We start from the raw sequence: 22,834 nt of genomic DNA on the forward strand, positions 1-22,834 counted from the left end.
AGGACTTGGACTTTTCACCTCTGCCCAGGAGGTCATGTTTTTACAACCAACCTTCCAGTTAGTGTCCAACTTATTGGTTTGGTTTACCATCTCACAGTAGTCGTAGTTTGTTCATCAGCTGTTGGTAAGTTTGATCAGGTCATCAGCTGTGGGTACCACCCCCACTGTATTTGGAAGTGTTTGTGTGTGTTCGTGCGTGCATGGCATTCTGTCTACAAACATGATCGCTCAAAATGTTTAGAGTGGTAGAAGATTGGGGTAATGTTAACAATTCATTAAATCTGGCTTACATCCACCAAGCTCTTCAAGGTTAACTTCATGATTTATTGATTGAAAATTAACAACAAAGCCTTATAACTTGAAAACGGCTATTTGATTGTTCTTAGGCTGAGATCACACAATACACTGTGAGAATGTGAGATTCTCAGTGCCAGAGAAATCCAAATTGCAGCACGGGGCTGTTAGATCAGAGCACTGTGATGCAGCACATAGGTGTGCTGTGTAAGATTATCTAGCTCCACCTGATTAGTACTCCAAGCAATCAGCATGAGTAACGGGCAGAACAATTACATTCTCTTCCACTAGAGGGCAGTGCATCTACCTGCTCTAATTAAATGGGTTTCCAACTGCCAGTAAAACAGAAGAAGAAGAAGGAATTTCATAATAATCATGCTGTGAGTGAGAGAACAGTGTTTAACAGCAATGGATAAATATTTGAAGAGAAAAGGTAGTCAGTCTGACCTGGTCCTGGAGAAAACTCTGACCCAGATGAAGGCCCAGTATGAGTAGGGGTCAGAAGAAAGCAAAAAAGTTATACTGGGGACAAACTGAGTTAATTCCACTATACCTGGTGCGCAGGGAAAAAGGATCAATATGCTTTTTGTGACATTTTTGTCTGGTGGTGTGTCGTGTGATTTTTCTAATGTGAAATATGTGCCGTGGCTCCACAAGATGGGGTGTCATCCAGCGTTTCCCAAAGTTAAACTAGTTAATCTTCTATTTGCATGTTTTTAAAAACTCCCAAAGGGCAACTGGAAGCTCAGATTATCTGTGTCAGCAATAATAGCTCAGAGGGCAAATCTGTAAACTGAGAAGAAAACTGTCCTCCGCATACAAACAAGAGCACTGAGACTGAGACACCTTGATTTTCTCAGGAATCCCCAAAATGCACCAGATTATCCTGAAAACTGTTAACAACATGTCATTCTACTGCTTACACTGTCTCACGGTCTCACGTCCCGTCATCGCTACATTTGAACATTTCCAGCAAAAAGAACTGGTTAAAAGCAAGGACCATGAATGAAAAAGAGCATCATGAATGAACTGTTTCCCAGTGAAATCAACCATGACTGAATAGAGCTCATTGGAATCAAAAATATTAAAAAGCATATGTAGATACAGCATATAATCAGTTGGATTTACCCAAAGGTAGCACAAAACTCTTGGATAGAATTAGAACAAGCAGACGGTAACGATAAACTTTCAGAACGTCCCTTGATTACAGCTTTAATTAAATGCCACTGCTGCTTAAAAAACCCATTCATCTTCTCCACCTCACCAGCCTGATGAACAACCCTTGAAATCACAAACTCCCAAATAGAATCCAGCAGGTTTTCTCCAAAGTGGCACCACTCAGACTTTCAGGTCAACAGAGCAATTCTTTACTTTACAGCATGGGCGCAAGAAGGAATCACACACCTCTTTTAAGATAAACTCATGTCAGATACGAATTTGTTTCAAAGATTTGGACAAGACAAGAAAAATGTACTATTCTCTCAAAATTATATTCACTACTTTCAGTCACAAACTCAATATCTGTACTCATCCCCGAATGGGACAAAGACCTTCCACTATCTTTGAAACCTGATTTTTGGACAAATTCTCAATGACAAAAAAACCAAAAACATTTTAAACTCATTCAATACAAAATCCTACACAGAACCACATCACACAACCAGTGTTGAATAAAATGGTTTTATGGGCGTTACGCCACTGTCTAGGGGTACAGGAACGTAGCATATGTTAAAAGAAGAGTGACCCCGCCCTGGTCCCCAAAACCATACCACAGCCGATTCAGATGTGAAACTGGTTTACTGTGGCTAAACTGCAGCGTGACTCCGGGGTGAACAAAGGCCAAAATAACAAACAAAACCAGTCAAGGAGGTGCTACCTAAACCCTACGTGATAAAAAGAGCAAACCAAAGACAAATGCTACCCCGACCTGAATAAACAGGAGAAAATGAGACAGAAAATAAGAAGGCAGCTCACCCTTCAGCTTCAGTGACTATTTACACGTGACTCTAAACTACACACTATATACAGAAGCTCAGCAATCCTCAGGAACACACACACACACACACGAGTAACACAGGGTCTGGAGGCCAAGGATGGCTCTGACGCTGCTGTCAGTTGCTGTCCCGGGACGACTGGCTGTGGCTCAAGTGGTAGAGCAGATCAGCTACTGATTGGAAGGTCGGTGGTTCGATCCTTGGCTTCCCCAGTCTACGTGTCAAATATCCTTAGGCAAGATGCTAACCCCAAGTTGCCCTCTGATGCGTTCAGTGTGAATGCGTGTGAGTGTAGATTAGTTTGCACTTGTGTTTAGAAGTGCTTGTATGAGTGGGTGTGAATGTGGCATGTTGTATAGAGTGCTCTGAGAACTCCGGGAGAATAGAAAAGCACTATATAAGAATCAGTCCATTTACCATGATAAGGGGACCAATCAGCAGCCGTCAGCTTCTCCAATCAGGGACCTGCAGAGACTCTTAAAGACACAGACAGGCGGAACAAAAAACAGCCACCCGGACACATTATGGGCAGTAACAATGGGTTTCTCTGATTCTGGGATTTGTACTCAGTGTACTCAAAACACCACAGACACTCCTTTAGTCAACTAGCTCAGTCCTGCAGCTCTGGTCCAAGCGTACTAAATAGATGAACGCATTCCTTGCTCACACCTGCCTGTGAACTCACTGGACTACTCCTCCCTTGCAGCTGAGCCACAAACCACACCCCACTGCCACATACACTCCCTCTCCCACTTAGGCTGGGGAGCCGTCTTACCTGCTGGGAGAAAACGGCCCTCAGCGCGAAGCTTTAGGATGAAGGTGAGGGTAAAGTTAGAGGTGTCTTGCAGGGGACCAGATCTGGGGCACACTTTCAGGTGAAGCTGGTCAAGAGTCGGTCAGCTCTGCAAAGACTGGCATGAACCAGCAGTAATAACCAGCAAGTCCCAGGAACCTTACTACCTTACTAGCTGTTTTTTGGTCTTGGGATGCCTCCCCAAACACTAACTCCCTCCATCCAGCCGCACATTTCTTAAGACTGGCTGCGAGCCCCACCTGTTTCATTGACTCCAGCACTGTGGCCAAATGCACCGCCAAAGAGTCACTGCTGACGCTACATACAGCATGGGCCTGCAGCACCTGGTCCATGAGACGCTGAAGTGTGCCGGGGGTTCCTATAGCAAGTCAGATGGAACTGTGACAAATTGGTACAACCCATATGAAGTCAAAAGACGTGTTTTCCTTAGACTCTGGAGACAAGGATATCTACCAGTAGCCCTCGTTTCACCAGCTCGTCCTCCCCAGAGTCAACATCAGGCGAGGACTCACATCATCTGTCGTGAGCACAAGTCATTAAAACCTGGCCAATCAGTTTCCAAAATATTGAGCAACATGATGTTTCACATTGCTCACTTGGTGTTGGCTCTCACTGTGCACTGTAACAGGAAGTTACAGTGCACAGTGGTGTTTTTTGTAGATTATCTATGTACAATGAATTAAAAAAAAAACTGATAAAATATAGATAACATCAAATTTCATAGTGTAATCTTCACATGCTTTCTCCAAAGCACACTCTCTGTTGATTCGCCCGCTAATTATATTCACAGTATTCACTCACTGCGTCTTTAGGGATTCACCTAGCTTAGCTTAGCTCTCTAGCAGCACGGCCTCTTCACCTGTCCCTCCTGCACTTTCCTGCTCAGTGTGTCAGATGTTTAGTTACTGTAGGTTTGCTTATAATAATCAGTCTTAATCATGGATGATTAATCATTAATCATTGTCTTAAATGCAACAAATATGCAACAACATAACATGAGAGAAAACACATTTCAAAACAGGAAATACAGCATCAGTGTGCTTTTAATCCAGGTATTTACTATTTGGTTTAGACACTCTACCAGATCTGGTTCGGTATGTTGTCATCAGAGCATACTTGGCATTTTTTAGGTGTGTTCATTTTACCCTGCGTTTTTCTGTCCTTGATCACTTGTTCAGACTATTTTGTGCCAAGTTGTGGTGGGGCGAGTTGAACTTGAATCGTTTCATGTTTGTTGGGTTGTGCTTTATCGGGTTCAGTTTCATCCGAGCTTTTCCGGTTGAGGCTCGCTCACAGGCAGAAGATGTTGTCTGTTGCGCCTGTCTTCCTTTCCATCCGACTCAACGACATAAGAGCGAGGTTCAGCACATACCTTACTTACAACTCCAATCTTGTCATGTCCTCTCTGTGTTTGTAATCTCACCACCTGCTTTGGTGTTAATGGACTGAAAAAAGACTTTTTATCCATGACAGCAAATGAACTGAACAACAGAAAATGATAAGAAAAATAAACTGGGCCAACGTGGCATGTTTGTTAATACACATGTTAATGTGATCTCTGGTCTCCCACTCAGAGACACAGGTCTCCGAGTGTCTAGCATTCAGAGGCTGCCTGAGGACACTCATGTGAGAGGCGGTGTTGATACCAAAGGGCATTCTCAAGAATGTGAATCTGCCAAAAGGTGTTGCAAATGTAGTGAGAAGAGATGAGGCAGGATCTAGTTTGATTTGCCAGAAGGAGCTCTTTGCATCCAGAACTGAGAAGATGGTTGCTCCAGACATCTGAGCAGCTACTTCCTCCACAGTTCAGATGGGATGGTGAGGTTGCATTAGTGCCTTGTTCAGATCCCTTGGATCAATGCACATATGAACATCATCGGTATTCTTTTTGTGTGTTGCGACCATGTTGGATACCCATTCTGTGGGTTCCTCCACTGGTTCAGTTACTCCCACGGCCTGCATTCTTTGGAGTTCCTCTTTAACCTTTACTGCATGGGAACAGGAACGCGTCTTGGAGGGTTGACGACAGGTGGCACGTTTGGAGTGAGTTTCATTGAGTAGGTTACAGGTAAGCCACCGACTTCATCTTTGAACAGGTCTGTGTATTCGTAAAAAACTTTCTGTGCAGGTGTCTCATCCTGATCTGTGTCAACATGGTAGACTTCCTTGCTGAAACTAACCAGTTTCATTCGCACGCTGTCCTTTAATCCGATGATGGATTGCACATCGTGTTTTACAACTTGGAATTGTAGGTAACTGTCCAGCTAGCTTGCACTTGAGAGTAACTGTGCCTGTGGACTTAATCTTCGTGCCTCCGAAAGCAGCGAGATTAACCTGTTTTTGTGACTTACGTAGGGTTTTGTTGTTGCCGATGTTTCTGTAAGTGCCTAATGACAGTTATTGTGTGGATGCTTTAAGCATCCACACTATTGAGATCCTGTTTCTCTTTATTAAGTGTGCCTATGCGAAGGCACACTTATTACTATTGCTCGGATTTATTATTATTATTATTATTATTATTCTTTTTCCGCCTGAAATTTTGGACCTTAACTCGCCCCACAGTTTTGAGACAAGGTTCACATATGATATATCATTGTGTGCGGCTGGAGCTGGAATGAGTTGCTATGACTTTTGGTGTTTATTACTTCTATAGTTTTTTAAATATGAATATTTTAATGCAAGTTTTTTCCCATTGAAATGAATGGAGAACAAGAAAACTTCATTTGTGGTGTGCTGGCTCACTCTAGTGGTATGTCGGGAGTAATGCGAGGCGGCCGCTGTGTCCCTGTGGTTGGCCTACTTGTCAGATATCGACAAATCCTACACTACAGACCAGTTGACAGCGTGCAATAACCCAGCCGATTCATTCGTCTTTACACTACCTCACAATCGACTCAACGGTGAGTTATTTGTTTGTTTTGTTTTCTCACAATTAATGTAAAGCCAAGGTATATATCAACGGCGCGCACAGCGGAAGTATGGCGTCCCGCTTGCCCTTCACAATAAGAGCATTATAGCGGATTATAATGGGGGACGCTTTTATTTTGTATAACTACCGGAAGTAGTTCCTGTGTACTGACGCTAGCTGGGTAGCTAGCGCCGCGTCGCTTAAAAAGCAGCCGGGCTTGTCTTAAACTTAAGAGGCTGACACTCGCTAAACCACCCGATCGCTCGCCAAGCGACTGTTTCACACTGGACTTATTTTTCGTTAATATGGGCCGATAATTCCTTTATTCTAGTGGTATGCCGGGAGTGGTGCGGCCTATTCGGATTAACGTAATGATGACACTATCAACGGCGCGCGTCAGTCCGCCCCTCCTCCAGTTTGAAATTGACCTTAGAAGACACCGTAGCGTATGCTGGACCCGCATGCATCTGTCCACCTCTCCTCCGTTTTGAAGTTGACATTTGAACGTCATTTTCTGAAGTATTCGGAACAACAGTGTAAGGTTTGACAAGGTAAGTGTATCTCTCTCTGTCCGGTTTGAAATTTAGCTTTGAAAGTGATTTTTTAATGTGTCTGGGTGATTCTTTGTCGTGGTCATGTTCGGCACATGCTAAAGCTAGTTAGCGGGTATTCAGCCGAGGTCTACAAAATGATGGTATTTACAAATGAGGTATCTACAAAATGATGGTGTGGTTAGCACTTGGATGTCACTTTATTCCAGAGGTATCGTTTGTAATTAAAACTTTTAAGAAGCGAAGTGATATTTTTTTTTTTTTGTATGTGTATCTTGGCGATCGCATTTCACGCCCTTTGTCTCGGTGGTGGCTAGCTAGCGGATATTGAGCATAGGTAAGCCTCTCCGGCTTGAAAATGACTTTGAAAGTGATTTTCTGTGTCTGGACGCTGATATCTACAAAATGATGGTGTGGTTAGCACTTGGATGTCACTTTATTCCAGAGGTATCGTTTGTAATTAAAACTTTTAAGTGGCGACTGTCGCCGCGTCCAAAACAATAGCTTCGTTGTAGCCGCGTTTCACACCTCTTTTTCTGTTTTTATAAGGCGTTAACTACAGCAGCCTTTAACACCTCAACTCTTGCTTCAGCCAAGGTAAGTGCCCCCCTTATATTTTCTATGTGTGTGTTCAGCTGATATCTAGAAAATTGGTGTGTTTAGCGCTGGATGCCATTTTATTCCAGAGCCGTTGTTTGTAATTAAAACAAAGAGACAAAGAGGAACTTTACTGTTTGGAAGGGAGTAAAGTTCCTCTTTGTCTCTCAGTGGGACATTTCAACCATACAGTACAAGGCTACATTTCAGCTTTACAAGCCAATCAGTTTGCTAATTGTTCTTGTGAGATTTGTTTGCAAAGTTTAAGGTGTTAAATAGGAGCTGTGACCATCTGGGTCTGCTTGCTGCTGGCACTTTGCCAGAGCCCCAGCAACAAGACCGCCTCCCAGCTACGAGACTGCCTGTAAGCCTTGCAAGGTACCCAATTTTCCAATTACTCTATAACAAAACTGTTGTGGGCAACAAGACTGTCTCCTAGGTGTGCAAGCCAATCACTTTGCCAAATGTTCTTGTAAGATTTGTTTGGAAAGTTTAAGGTGTTAAGTAGGAGCTGTGAACATCTGGGTTTGCTTGCTGCTGGCATTCTACCAGCGCCCCAGCAACAACACTGCCTCCCAGCTTTGCAAGGTAATTACTTTCCCAATTACTGTACACCAAAATGGAGTAGTTGTCGTGGTCAACAAATCTGCCTCCCAACTTTCAAGGTAATCACTTTCCCAATTACAATATACAAACTGTTATGGAACTTTACTTAACAAAGCCTTAAGACCGGGCAGTGACACTATCAATATGTCTATTTAAAGAAAAGAGAGATTTATTATTATTTTTTGGTTCTTGTAGTTATCTTGTGTATCAGAGGGTTAAAATAAAAAATTGCTGGTATACATCAGAATTTTTGATTCATTTACTGTTTGTCGATTTACTGCATTGTAAAGTCTTTTGGCTACCAATGCAGCTACCTGGTTATTATGCTTGACTTAAAATGAAAGCTGGGTCTGATCACATGCTTGAAATGCCAACAATTAATATTCTGTTTTTCTGCTGACATTCTACCAGATGCCGAGAAAAAATAAAAGATCCCAGGCACAAAAGAAGCGCTGGAAACCACTTGACCTGGTCGATCCTGCTGTCCCAATGCTCACTGGCCACAACCAAGATGAGGCAGTCAGTAGTTTTCCATCTGACCAGGTAAAGAAGATATAGTAGTGATCACAGACAGTTGAACAGTTTTCGAAACACGTTTGAGACAGTTAAGAACACCTACCCATACAGTTTAGGATTGTTTGTTATAATGTCACACAACTGGCATAACAGTGCATGGTATGCAGAGCATTTAAATGAAATGAATGTGTCAGGTCACTTAATGTCTTCTATAGGGATTTTCTTTTTTATTGCTCTGTAAGTTTAGTAACCACTACTGTTCAGTATCAAATATTCCATTCTGTTTCAAATCTGTTAGTAGGTTTTATAATTTTGACTAACTGTACATAACCTCTCATCAGATTTCAGACACACGTCCACTAGAAAAACGATCTGTTACCCAACTGGCATACCAGTTCATGCCATGCATTGCATTTTAGAGTGAAATTAATGTGTCAGGTCACTTAATGTCTTAACATTATATACTGTTTTTCCTGGGTTGGCAGACAGCACCAGCCAGGTTGTCCTTGGTAACGGAGAATAGACCCACCTCCTTATGTCCTCCAGGCAGCAAGGTAAATTTAAAAAAACGTCTTCCTCCATTAAGGATTTATAGTGGACAGTTACATTACCATTAAATGTTAAAGACATATGGTTACATGTTAGCATTATGAAAGCAAGAATTTTGTTGTATCCCCTTTGTTAGTTACGTAACCACTACTGTTCCATATTTTTGTTAAAGTTTCTAAAGTTACACTCACTTTCAAATCTCTTAGTAGTTATGATGCAAACAGCTGGGATTTTTTTTTTATTGCTTTTTTATTTTTTATTGTAAGTTTAGTAATCACTACTGTTTCATGTTTTCTTTAAAGTATCCAGTGTTACACTCTGTTTCAACTCTGTTAGTAGGTTTTTATAATTTTGACTAACTGTATGTAACCCATTATCAGATTTCAGACACTCGTCCACCAGCAAAACGAGTCTGGGCAACTGATGATTTCCACACGGCATCAAATTCTCCACCTAAAAAGGTATGTCCACAAATGTCTATAACAAATTAGTATACATGCAATCTTTGCTGTATAATCACCGGGGTTGATATTAGGGCTGCCACAAACGATTATTTTGATAGTCGACTAGTCACCGATTATTTATGCGATTAGTCGACTAATCAGATCATCATCCATTGGACGTAAAACTACAGCTTATTGCACCAGCAGCATCTGCTCTTATATAACTATCATTAGCTTACAGCTTTAAGTGTTTCAGGTCTCTGCTAACTAAAAATAAAGACAAGATGATAGTTTATTAAATTTTAATGAAATTTGCAGATTGTTTCGGTGAAGTTTAATAAACTCCTTGCTATCTAAAATATAACAGGACACCGGAGTAAATTCTCCAGCATCTCACACTTCTGATAATCAGCTGTCTGCTTGACGTTTATTCAGCTGTGTAAATGTATGTGTATATATATATATATATATATATGTATGTGTATATATGTGTATATATATGTGTGTGTGTGTGTGTGTGTGTTCAGAAAAAAGTTTATACCATTTAATACTTAAAGCTTCTCATAAATTGACATCCACAGTGAAAAGCAATGCAAATAAATACAAACATGGCTTTGTGACACTCATCTTTTATCAAGATGGATGTCACTGTATTCTGTTTCAATCACATTTAACCTCTAACTGAATTTTGTGTCATTTCTTTACAAAATGTAACACAACTATGAAACGTGTTTTTATGGCACATGTACAGAACCATCTGGTTTAATCTGAAATCAGTGAACGAATTACATCTAATTTAAGAGCATCTGAGATCCTCTTACGAATAATACGTAAACAGGATTTCCTTTCATATATTTATATTTAGGCTGCAATTTAGTTGATGTTTGAAGGCCCGCAGCAACCTAAAATAATGTGTTATACTGAAAGAAATTAACTGCTTTGAAAATATGAGGAGCAGAAGGTACAGATATGACCTTCGTTAAAAAAAACAGCACTCAAGCAAATTACAGATATCTGAAATATTTGTCATTTTTACTTTCCACCTCTGCTCTCTCTCACTCACTCTCACTGTTCCTGTCACTGTCTTTCTGCCTTTCTCTTTCTGGCATATCTCATGCTGTTTATCTTCAGATTATGCTATACTATGATTGACGAGTGATATAATTTGGATTAATTTGCCTGCACATTGCTTAATTATTTTAACATAATTAAAAATGGTAAATGGCCTGTATTTGTATAGCGCTTTACTTAGTCTCCAAGGCTCCCAAAGCGCTTTACACTATGTTCAGTCGTTGACACTTAAAAAAATAAAAACACATTTTTCTACATTATTGCAGCAACACTTAAATGTATTTTATTGCTCAACCTTGAAACACATATCATAAAATGTTTAACAATAATATGTGTCACCTTTGCATTTCTTGATCAGCCTTTCCATGACACAAATGAAGACCTACTGACGGAGGAGCTACAGAGCAACACAGTTCAGCCGTTTTGGAGTGTCAGTGCAACTCATTGTCAGAGTGATGAGAGGTACACAGAATTCTCTCGAAATCATCAGTGCACATGTAATGCCCTCACATTCCTGGCCTACCTTAATGAGGAATACCAGTTCAACATAGCCATGCTTGATAAGGTCCTTGAACAGGGAGATGCACTCTACTGTTGGATTAAAACAAATCTTCTGCAGGAGAAGCGTTATACACAGGATCATCTGACCATGGAGGACCTGCCCAAAGAACTTCATACTGACACAAATGTCTACAGTGTGAAAATGGATGACATAAGTTATGGATTTCTGGAAGCAGCAGAGAACAGTCCTCAAAGAACAGAGTGGTGGTTGCCTCTTGCTATTCGCCTTGAATGTCTGTCAACAGATGTGAACTTTGCTTTGCTCATGGTCTCACCTGAGTGCATTGCGGTTTTCCGTGACAAATCTGGGAGGTATGGATTATTTGATTCACACTCAAGAAGTGCAGCGGGTTTACGTCAGCCAAATGGAACAGCAGTCATGCTCACTTTCACTCATGTGAATGACCTGATCACCCACCTGCATAACCTTTTTCAAAATCAAGGCAAGCATGCACGATATGAGTTTGTGCCTGTTTCTTTCAAAACAGTCAGCACTCACACGGAACCCCCTGGACAGTCAACTCAGGTAACACCAGGAGCTACAGCTACATCATCAACACAAAATGATGAACCACAAATCACGAATCCCACTGCGCAAATGCCTGAACCAGAATCAGCCAAAACCCACATGACGATGTTAGACAATACTTTAAACTCACCAGATGACAAAATGGCTAAAACCCCCCGAACAGCAAGAAATGTGAGCAAATTAAATAAACGACAACGTAAGAAAGCTATTCGTCAAGCTCAGAGGGAGTATGTAAAAGCTAAAGACAAATCTTCAACTGAAGAAGTGGCAAAGAAGACAAACAAAAGAAGACACGAAAGAGAACGATATGCCTCCTGTCGTGAATTTCGAATGAAAAAATTACAGGCTATGAAAACTCAATATGCTGAAAACTATCATTACCATAAACAAAGACTATTATCAGCCAAAAAATATTACGCAAATCCTCATATTCAAGAAAAAGTAAAAGCCTGCCAGGTGAAGAGATACCAAAGTGATCGTCATTTTCAACAAAAAATGAGAGACTACATTATCAGAAGATATACTACGGATCCCGACTTTCAAATCAGACAGAAAAAATATGTGGTTCAGAAGTACAACACGGATACCAGCTTTAAAACCAGACAGAAGCAATATGTGGTTCAGAAGTACAACACGGATACCAGCTTTAAAACCAGACAGAAGCAATATCTGGTCCAAAGGTACAACACGGATACTGACTTTCAAACCAGACAGAAGCAATATCTGGTCCAAAGGTACAACACGGATACTGACTTTCAAACCAGACAGAAGCAATACATAAGAACAAAATATGCATCTGATCCAAACTACAGGCACAAACAGAAAAAATCAATTTATGCCAGGTATCACAATGACTCACAATTCAGACTGCACCATATACAGCGCTGTGCCCAGTACCAGAGACACAAAATGGCTACCACTGCATCTTTTGCCATTTATAAAAAGTTGTGTGCACAGAGAATAAAGAAGAAATACAGACGACTAGTAACACAGTTCCAGCAGGGTCCACAGTCTGAAGCACAGCCCCAGCTTGTAGTGAACAGTGTGATGCAAGCAGCCACATTAGCTTTCCGTGAAGCCATTCAGTTAGGACCCACCCATGTCTGTACAGTGTGCCACAGAACTCTGTTTCCTAATCAAGTTAAACATTGCAAAAGATCAAAGTATGTTACTAATAGTAACATTGTTGCCACTTGCTTGACAGGAAAATTTGTCCATGTTTGTGACAGGGAATGCTCAGCTAATTGTACTTTCCCAAAACAAAGAATGGAAGAGTGGATTTGCTACAACTGTGACAACCACCTACAAAGAGGCAAGATGCCATCCGTCGCAGTAGCAAACAATTTAGCACTAGCAACCATTCCAATTGAACTGAGTCGATTAAATGTACTAGAACGACAACTGACTGCTAAAATTCTCCCGTTTGCAAAAATCATTGCATTACCAAAAGGACAGCAAAGAGCCGTACATGGGGCTGTTGTTTGTGTACCATCGGATGTGGAAACCACAGTAAACTGTCTTCCCAGACCTAACAGTGAAGCCCAGCTCCTGCAGGTACAGCTGAAGAGACACATCAGATTCAAAGGTTACCAACACTTCTACACTGTAAACATGAAGAACGTGTTAGCAGGATTATCAAAGCTAAAAGAGATGCATTCAGAATACAAAGATGTATCTATTGATGATGAAGCTACTTTTGCTGATCCCACAAGTAATCAGATAATCGAGACGGAACATGACACTGCTGATGCAGATATTCAAGATGCACTGCCCAGAAACTTCGACCAGCAAATTGTACCAGAAAGAAGAACCACTGAGGATACAACAGCTGGACTGCTTGAGCCATGTCATGATGTAAACCAACTAATGGAGCCTGAACAGTCAAATGAACAGCCCTTACAAGATATGGAGAAAGAAAAGGAAGAACTTCGACCTGGTCTTGTTCTAGACACCTGTATGCAACCACCAGATATAGCACAGGACATTTTATCATATGGTGAAGGAATATTTAGCATTGCACCCGCGCAAGGAAATAGACCTGTTGGCTTCTTCTCTGTTCCTAAACTTGAAGCCATGGCCTTTCCTGTCCAGTTCCCAACTGGACAGAACACATTAGATGAAGCCAGACAAGTGAAACTTTACCCAAGCATGTATTTTAATACACGGCTGTTCTCTGCAGACACACGGTTTGCAACTGACCAAAGCTACCTATTCTTTGCACAGTTTGTAACAGAAACACACATGGCTACAAACAGCATGTCCATCCAATTGCGCAAAGGAAAGGCAATCACCAAGGATGGGCGTAAAATTTCTAACAGAATGCTTCAAAATAAAGACGAAGTGGAGAAACTGATAAATAACAAAGACGCAACACGCTTCATGAAACCTCTGAGAGGTACTCCAGCCTATTGGGAGAAGGCACTGAAAGACCTACATGCTATGGTCAGACAGTTAGGAAAGCCAACTTTTTTCCTGACATTTTCAGCTGCTGAAATGAGATGGCCTGAGGTTGTTGAGGTCATAAAAACTCAACAAGGTGAACAGGTGGATTTTTCACAACTTGACTGGAACACAAAGTGTGAAATTCTCCGAAGCAACCCTGTGACTGTGATGCGATTGTTTGAAAAAAGAGTCGATGCACTAATGACAACACTGATCCTGTCCCCAGCACAGCCCATCGGTGAAGTAGAAGATTACTTTTATCGAGTGGAGTTTCAGGCCAGAGGTAGCCCTCATATCCATTTACTGGTTTGGGTCAAAGATGCACCTGAATTTGGAAGCGACCTTGAAGACCACGTGTACAAATTTATTGACAAGTACATAACATGTAAGATGCCTGACCAAAATGCCGATCCTGAACTTCACAAAATTGTGTCTGAGGTTCAAGTCCACAGCAGAAATCACTCCAGATCCTGTAAAAAAGGTAATGTGTCATGTAGGTTTGGCTTCCCCAAACTACCCGTAGATCAAACAATGATCACTTTCCCAAGCCCAGATGATGATGATCACAATGATAAGCAGCATAGCACAAGTAAGGAGAAAGGCACAAATGAAAAGCAAAAGAACAGACGAATGGCTCTCGCAAAAAAAATGAAAGAGGCCAAAGAAAAACTCCAGCCATTGAGAGATTTGCTCTGCGACCCAAATTCCTCGTTTGAAGACTTGTCTGAGCTGCTTCACAAATGCAAATTAACTTATGAACAATACTTGGATTGTGTCTTCAATTTAACCAATAGTCATGTCATCCTCTTAAAGCGTGAACCTAATGACTGCTGGGTGAATGCATACAATGCAGATCTGCTGAGGGCCTGGAATGCCAACATGGACATCCAATATGTCATTGATGACTACAGCTGCCTGATGTACATGATGTCTTATGTCTCTAAACCCGAATTTGAGATGACACAATTTCTTAATGGAGTCATCCAGGAAGTAAAAAAGTCCAGTGTCAATGAAAGAGATGAAATGAAACAGATAATGCAGGCATATGCTAAACACAGAGAAGTCAGTGCCCAAGAATCCGTAGCAAGGACATGCAGCCTGCCACTAAAAAAGTGTTCACGCAGTGTGGTCTTCATACAGACTGATGATGATGCCCTGAAAATGAGTCTCCCGATGAGCAGGTTGCAGAGCATGGCACCAGATGATGAAAATGTGTGGATGTCCGGATTGCCAGAAAAATATGCAAACAGACCCAGAACACCTGACTTTGAAAGAATGTGTTTGGGTGAATTTGCTTCAGAGTACAGGATTCTCTACGGCCGTCAAATAGAGTCCAAAAATGCCATCCGTCTTTTGAATAACATGGGTTATATTCAAAAAAGAACAAAAGGGAAACCTGCAATAATCAGATATCCTCGGTTCTCAGAAAAGAAACAACCAGAAAAGTTTTATAGCAGACTGCTAAAACTTTATTATCCACATCGATCAAATGATGACCTTAAAAACACAGAATACCCCACATCCGAGCAGTTCTACAAAAGTGGACGAAAACATGGTTATGCAGTACGGCCAATTGTTACCTTTAACAAAAAGCGATATGAAGGCCATGGCAAAACAATGGAAAGGGCACTGGAACAGATTGAACAACAAGGCCCACTTATCAATGCATGGAACACCTTTGCACCTGAGGTTGAAGTAGATCGTTTAGAGTGTGTGGCCCAACGACAATCCAGACATGACACTGGCGAAAATGAAATGGACATTGTTCCTGACTACCAAGTCAGTGGTAGCAGCAGTGGAACCATGCCAGCAATCATAGCACCAAAGCTGAGCCCAGACTTTGTCAGAAAAATGTACCAAAGTCTGAATGAAACCCAAGCATCCATATTCTACGCAGTGCGTGAGTGGTGTTTCAAACTTGTGTGGGGTCACTGTCCTGAGCAGTTCTTTTATTTTGTCTCTGGAGGAGCTGGCTGTGGAAAATCACATGTTATCAAGTGCATATATGAGGAGGCAACAAAGATTTTGCACCAACTCCCCAGATTCCGAGACCAAGCAGACATGTCCTACCCTGCAGTACTGCTGACTGCATTTACTGGCACTGCAGCTTTTAACATATCTGGGAAAACACTGCACTCTCTGCTAAAGCTGCCAAGATCTTTAAAACCGCCTTATCAGGGACTGGGGAATGCACTGGATGAAGTGAGAGCTTCACTTTCAAATGCAGAGATTCTGATCATTGATGAGATATCTATGGTTTCTAAAGACCTTTTTGCCTACATCCACTGGAGACTTCAGCAGATCAAAGGAAACAAGAAACCTTTTGGTGGGATGTCTATCCTTGCAGTAGGAGACTTTTACCAGCTGCCACCCCTTGGAAAAGCCAAACCACTCTGTGTGTATGAGGACAATGTCCTTGATCTCTGGAAAGACTATTTCCACATGGTCAACCTGACAGAAATCATGCGACAGAAAGATGATCATTCTTTTGCTGAAGTTCTGAACAGGATAAGAGTGAAGCAAAAAACAGATTCTCTTGAAGCCGATGACAAAGCCTTGCTCACACAGGCTATCCATGACATAAAAGACTGTCCATCTAATGTATTACACATTTATGCTACAAACAAAGAGGTCGACAAACACAATTCAGCAACTGTAACTGCTCTTCATTCTGATATCATAAATATTCAGGCAGAAGACTACAGAAAAGACCCACGAACGGGTGACATGGTCCTCCTGGCAGAAATGATGAAAGGCAACAAAGGAGATTTACCTGATAACATACAAGCTGCACCTGGAGTGCGTGTTATGATTATCAGAAATTTGGATGTTGAAGATGGGCTTGTTAATGGGACATTTGGAACAATCACGAACATTGTGACAGCCACACAGGATGGACCAAAAACTGTGAATCTCATTGGACTCACGCTGGACAATGAAAATTCTGGGCAAAAATTTCGCAGAAAAATACAAGGATCCTCAGACAATCTTGTGTATATTGAGAAATGTGAAGAATGCACAAGTAAAAAAGGAGTGGTTCGCAGGCAATTTCCAATGAAGTTGGCCTTTGCATGTACAGCTCACAAAGTACAAGGCATGACAATGGAATCAGCAGTAGTATGCTTGAAGCGTGTTTTTGAACCTGGAATGGCCTATGTTGCACTCAGCCGCACAACCTCACTTAAAGGACTGTACATCACAGACTTTGATGAAAAGAAAATCTATGCTGATCCTGCCATCACAGATGCACTCAAAAATATGAGACATGCATCATTTGAGAATGCAAGACCACTGTTGCAATTCTTAAAATCAGTAGATCCCACAGTCCCCACGTTGACAATTATCCATCATAATGCACAAGGTCTCCCAACTCACATGGAGGACATGAGATGCCACCATGAACTCAGCCTTGCTGATGTTTTATGTATAACAGAAACACACTTGTCTGGATCATCGGTTTCTCCCCGCTTCCAGCTGGAACAATACAACATGGCCACACGCAACAGACACGTCTCTTACACAAATCATACAGACATGGCAAAGGTAAATGGCGGTGGAGTTGCAATTTACTACAACACAATTCTTACAGCAGAGTCCCGAAAATACCTGCAAAATGTGACTGACCTTGAATTTGTTGTTGTCAAGGTTGAATCGCCAGTCACAGCTTTGATAGCAACTGTATACAGGCCACCAAATTACAGCCATGTGAGGTTTTTACCACAAATGCAATGTCTTTTGGACTCGTTGGAAATGATGAATCACCAACCAATTATTGTTTGTGGAGACTTCAATGAGGACCTTATGAGCAGAGGAAAAAAACCCATCCAAGAACTGTTGCAGTCAAGAGGATATGCACAACTGATTACTGCTGCAACTACCGAAAAACACACATTGATTGATCACATTTACATATCACAGCCATACGCCTGCCTCCAATCAGGTGTTCTGAATACATATCACAGTTATCATAACCCCATTTATTGTGTTATTCACTAACACAAAATGACTGCAAGGGTATGAGGGATATGGACTTGCCAAGTGTCACTCCCTATTGGCCTACTCTCGCCTAAAAGTCATACAGATGGACCTAAATATGGATATCAGCATCTACAACAAGAAGTACAGGTGAGTCCTCTTGTAACATTCTTTAATGTACTTCTATTGTTCTTGTGAGATTTGTTTGCAAAGTTTAAGGTGTTAAATAGGAGCTGTGACCATCTGGGTCTGCTTGCTGCTGGCATTTTGCCAGAGCCCCAGCAACAAGACCGCCTCCCAGCTACGAGACTGCCTGTAAGCCTTGCAAGGTACCCAATTTTCCAATTACTCTATAACAAAACTGTTGTGGGCAACAAGACTGTCTCCTAGGTGTGCAAGCCAATCACTTTGCCAAATGTTCTTGTAAGATTTGTTTGGAAAGTTTAAGGTGTTAAGTAGGAGCTGTGAACATCTGGGTTTGCTTGCTGCTGGCATTCTACCAGCGCCCCAGCAACAACACTGCCTCCCAGCTTTGCAAGGTAATTACTTTCCCAATTACTGTACACCAAAATGGAGTAGTTGTCGTGGTCAACAAATCTGCCTCCCAACTTTCAAGGTAATCACTTTCCCAATTACAATATACAAACTGTTATGGAACTTTACTTAACAAAGCCTTAAGACCGGGCAGTGACACTATCAATATGTCTATTTAAAGAAAAGAGAGATTTATTATTATTTTTTGGTTCTTGTAGTTATCTTGTGTATCAGAGGGTTAAAATAAAAAATTGCTGGTATACATCAGAATTTTTGATTCATTTACTGTTTGTCGATTTACTGCATTGTAAAGTCTTTTGGCTACCAATGCAGCTACCTGGTTATTATGCTTGACTTAAAATGAAAGCTGGGTCTGATCACATGCTTGAAATGCCAACAATTAATATTCTGTTTTTCTGCTGACATTCTACCAGATGCCGAGAAAAAATAAAAGATCCCAGGCACAAAAGAAGCGCTGGAAACCACTTGACCTGGTCGATCCTGCTGTCCCAATGCTCACTGGCCACAACCAAGATGAGGCAGTCAGTAGTTTTCCATCTGACCAGGTAAAGAAGATATAGTAGTGATCACAGACAGTTGAACAGTTTTCGAAACACGTTTGAGACAGTTAAGAACACCTACCCATACAGTTTAGGATTGTTTGTTATAATGTCACACAACTGGCATAACAGTGCATGGTATGCAGAGCATTTAAATGAAATGAATGTGTCAGGTCACTTAATGTCTTCTATAGGGATTTTCTTTTTTATTGCTCTGTAAGTTTAGTAACCACTACTGTTCAGTATCAAATATTCCATTCTGTTTCAAATCTGTTAGTAGGTTTTATAATTTTGACTAACTGTACATAACCTCTCATCAGATTTCAGACACACGTCCACTAGAAAAACGATCTGTTACCCAACTGGCATACCAGTTCATGCCATGCATTGCATTTTAGAGTGAAATTAATGTGTCAGGTCACTTAATGTCTTAACATTATATACTGTTTTTCCTGGGTTGGCAGACAGCACCAGCCAGGTTGTCCTTGGTAACGGAGAATAGACCCACCTCCTTATGTCCTCCAGGCAGCAAGGTAAATTTAAAAAAACGTCTTCCTCCATTAAGGATTTATAGTGGACAGTTACATTACCATTAAATGTTAAAGACATATGGTTACATGTTAGCATTATGAAAGCAAGAATTTTGTTGTATCCCCTTTGTTCTTTAATGTACTTCTATTTTATTAATTCCTATACACTCTGAACCGAATTTGTTGAAAAATAAAGTCAATCATGTTCTCTTATACGCAGACACAACAGAACACCAGCCTCTACGTGGTGCGAAGCCTACTGCAACAAAAACGTGATCTTCATGTCTTTGCGACTGAGCACGCTCTACCAGCAACACTGACAGCTCACCAGTGGGAGCTCATAGATAAGACTGCTGATGTGCTGTCATCCATTGAAGAGCTGACTAGAAACGTGAACAGAAAGACTGCAACTGCACCTGATGGGATCCCTGCCATAACAGGTCATTTGTATTTTTTTTGTTTCTTTCTTTATATTGTAACATTTGGTATTGATAGTGTTTGAAACAAACTATAATCTCATCCATTCATTAAGTCATCCATTCATTCATAACTCCTCAGATGTGTTCTGTCCAGTGAAGGCAGTGGAGAAGCTCTACACTGATGTTGAAACTGTGCCACTCTTCTAGAAACCAGCTACAAGGATGGGCAGGTATAGTGAAATTAAAATGCACCTTTTGTTTAACAGGTTTATATACAGTCAAGTGATCAAAAGACACCAGTATTAAACCCATTTAAGCCAACTATACGCTTTGATTGGAACTATATACAGGCCACCAAATTACAGCCACGTGTGGTTTTACCTCACATGGCAACTTACTTAATCAAAAGACACCAGTATTAAACAAATTTCTCTCTTTTACTTCCTTTTTAATTTAGTTTTGGGTAATTTAGTTCTAAAGTTACATTTATTTTTGCAAATATTTATTAGATCATCATGACTTGCCAGTTCGCTAACTGAAACCTGCGCTTTGTGATGTCTCTTGTTTTGTTTTAAATTGTGTTTTGCTTTTATCTGTTTTCTAGCTGTTTTTGCAAAGTCAGCCAACCTCTTGTTTCCAAATGACCCTTATCCAGAAGTATCCGTGAATGCCTCATGAGAAGAAACTAAAGTGGAGACCTACCTCTCAGAGAAAAACGCACACATAAGAAAAGCGACCTACTTCAGTACTGGAAAGAACATCCTAATCTGTCTCCCTCTATAGCTGCTGTTGCGATCCCAGTGTGCCCCCTGTAGCTCTGTGGACAGTTTTTGATTTGTTTGCATCTCACCCCAACCGGTCGCGGCAGATGGCTGCCCCTCCCTGAGCCTGGTTCTGCCGGAGGTTTCTTCCTGTCAAAAGGGAGTTTTTCCTTCCCACTGTCGCCAAAGTGCTTGCTCATAGGGGGTCATATGATTGTTGGGTTTATCTATATACATTAATGCTTGTATGCTTTTCATTTATACTTTTCCTTACTCTTCGGTTCATAATATAAAGTTACTTGAATGGTTTCCTTTTTCCTTATTTTATATTGCTTTGCTGTTTACCACAATCTAAATATCATGTTTAAATGGAATACATTATTGTAAATGGTATTTGTACAAAATATAGTTTGAATACAATAAGATACCTTTATTAGTCCCACAAGGGGAAATTTCATAATTTGCATAATTTTCCCTTTTCACATTAAAATACCTTTGAAATACAAATTGAATACCGCTTAATGGGCTTTTTTTTTTCTACCAAGAAAACTTACTTTGGTTTACAATCTGTTAAACTGTTCACTTTAAACGACTCAAAACTGTAAAATCTAAATTGTAACTTCTCTTGAACACCTCAGACTTAAACATAATTTATTTTATATCGATTAACTTCTTTTGTAATGGTGTAACTGGAGCATCTTTCTCTCATCTCTGTATGCTGCACTGCATATAGCAGAGATCACAATACAGCTTACTTTTCTTTAACTTGAAAATCAGCTGTATTCAATTTCCCTCCCTCTTGTGGTATAAATAGCAAACTATGCTCATGTTGCATATTGCTCCCCCCTATTGTTATAAATGGAAACCTGCACTTATTGCACCACATTAAAAGCAAACTACACTCATTGGCAGTAGCATAGGCACACTTAAAATTTCTTCAGAAATTTTCGCTTTCTAGTTCTTTATCCTTTATTGTGTGGATGCTTTAAGCATCCACACTATTGAGTTCCTCTTGATACTTCCGTACACTTTTTGGCACTTAACTACTTCCACAATTTTCAGCCGATTTTCACCATTCAAATTTTAAACTATTCTGCTATTTCTGCTAATGTGTGCTATGTCTTTTTGTATTTTTCACTATTATACTTTTTAAAATATTAAGCTTAATTTGTCCCATTGAAATGAATGGGAAACTTCTGCAATTCTGCTAAAATTTTCTTGTTTTTGAAACTTAACTACTTCCTCATATTTTCACGTAGAACAACCATTCAAACTTTAAAATGTTCTCAAATTATTGGGCTATTCAGGTATAAATCAGCTTTTTCAAATCTTTTACCGTTTTACTTTTATGCCTCTTAAAGTTTTCACTTGCAAAATTGTGATTTTTCACAAAATACATGCGTTGTTATGGTTGCTATGCACTTGGCTTCCAGTGTGCCACTGAAGGTTTTGCAGTCTTCTCTTCATGTCCGAACAACTTCTTGCTACTTGCTCAATTTTCACTCAACTTCCACAAATTATACATCAAAACGTAGGTATTTTTGCTGGCTTTCCGAAAATGTCACTATCATTGTTGTGGGATTTATAGAATTTTGGCAAACCTCCTCAGACCAACACAAAGTCGCAAAACTCTCCATAGAAAGTCAATGGAGAGTTTGTTCAAAATCACCGCTTGATTTCTGTAATGAGAGGCATATTCGAATCGTCATATCTCCTTAATGAAGCAAAGTTAAGACATAAGGCTTGTCCCAGTATATCTTCAGACACTCCTGACGCTCACAATTCAAGAATTATTTTCTCACCTATTACCGTTCTGAAATGAGTTAGACTTGTTTGACGGTAGGAAATTCGTCCTTCGCTCAGATTTCTTCAGATTTCAAACTCTGGAAATGAACCACTTATTTCTCTCGTCATATCTTTTTAATGGATTTCCACAGAGACCTGAAAATTTCCATGATTGTTCACCAAAGCCTGCTGTCTCTTACGGTGAAAGAATGATATTGATACTCCAAATAGATTTAGAGTTAGAAAGCGTTGTTTGAGGGCAAGTCAAGGCAGTTTTTGCTTTGCTCTACTCAGTTATGGTGCATTAGAAGTCAAATATCTTTAATAATTCATATTTTAATGATAAATTGTCAATACTTTAAGATTCCCCCATCTCTTCTGAACAAAACGGTGTA

The 22,834-nt window shown here is 40.5% G+C and overlaps 3 protein-coding genes across 6 annotated transcripts in view; all 3 read left to right on the forward strand.

Moving 5' to 3' along the window:
* Positions 1-22,834, forward strand: part of scin (scinderin) — a 57,763-nt gene that overhangs the window by 26,667 nt on the left and 8,262 nt on the right. The gene's annotated exons all lie outside the window — the stretch shown is intronic.
* On the forward strand, positions 139-14,631 carry LOC112430748 (uncharacterized). The gene is made up of 6 exons (XM_076879630.1): positions 139-6,561; positions 7,111-8,307; positions 8,766-8,834; positions 9,210-9,290; positions 10,702-10,805; positions 10,963-14,631. The coding sequence occupies exons 2-6, from the start codon at positions 8,176-8,178 to the stop codon at positions 10,988-10,990; spliced, it is 414 nt and encodes a 137-aa protein (XP_076735745.1). The 5' UTR covers positions 139-6,561; positions 7,111-8,175; the 3' UTR covers positions 10,991-14,631.
* On the forward strand, positions 17,872-21,166 carry LOC112436115 (uncharacterized). 4 transcript variants are annotated; one of them, XM_076879628.1, is made up of 6 exons: positions 17,872-18,000; positions 18,819-18,950; positions 19,409-19,477; positions 19,695-19,914; positions 20,033-20,123; positions 20,498-21,166. In XM_076879628.1, exons 2-5 carry the CDS (start codon positions 18,819-18,821, stop codon positions 20,098-20,100), a joined length of 489 nt encoding a protein of 162 aa, XP_076735743.1. In that variant the 5' UTR covers positions 17,872-18,000; the 3' UTR covers positions 20,101-20,123; positions 20,498-21,166. The 4 variants fall into 4 exon arrangements, with proteins under 4 accessions (XP_076735743.1, XP_076735744.1, XP_024661115.1 ...); XM_024805347.2 differs by lacking the exon at positions 17,872-18,000 and adding an exon at positions 18,020-18,466; XM_076879627.1 differs by lacking the exon at positions 17,872-18,000 and adding an exon at positions 18,020-18,389.

This window comes from Maylandia zebra, linkage group LG22, assembly GCF_041146795.1.
Source record: "Maylandia zebra isolate NMK-2024a linkage group LG22, Mzebra_GT3a, whole genome shotgun sequence".
Classification (NCBI taxonomy): domain Eukaryota; kingdom Metazoa; phylum Chordata; class Actinopteri; order Cichliformes; family Cichlidae; genus Maylandia; species Maylandia zebra.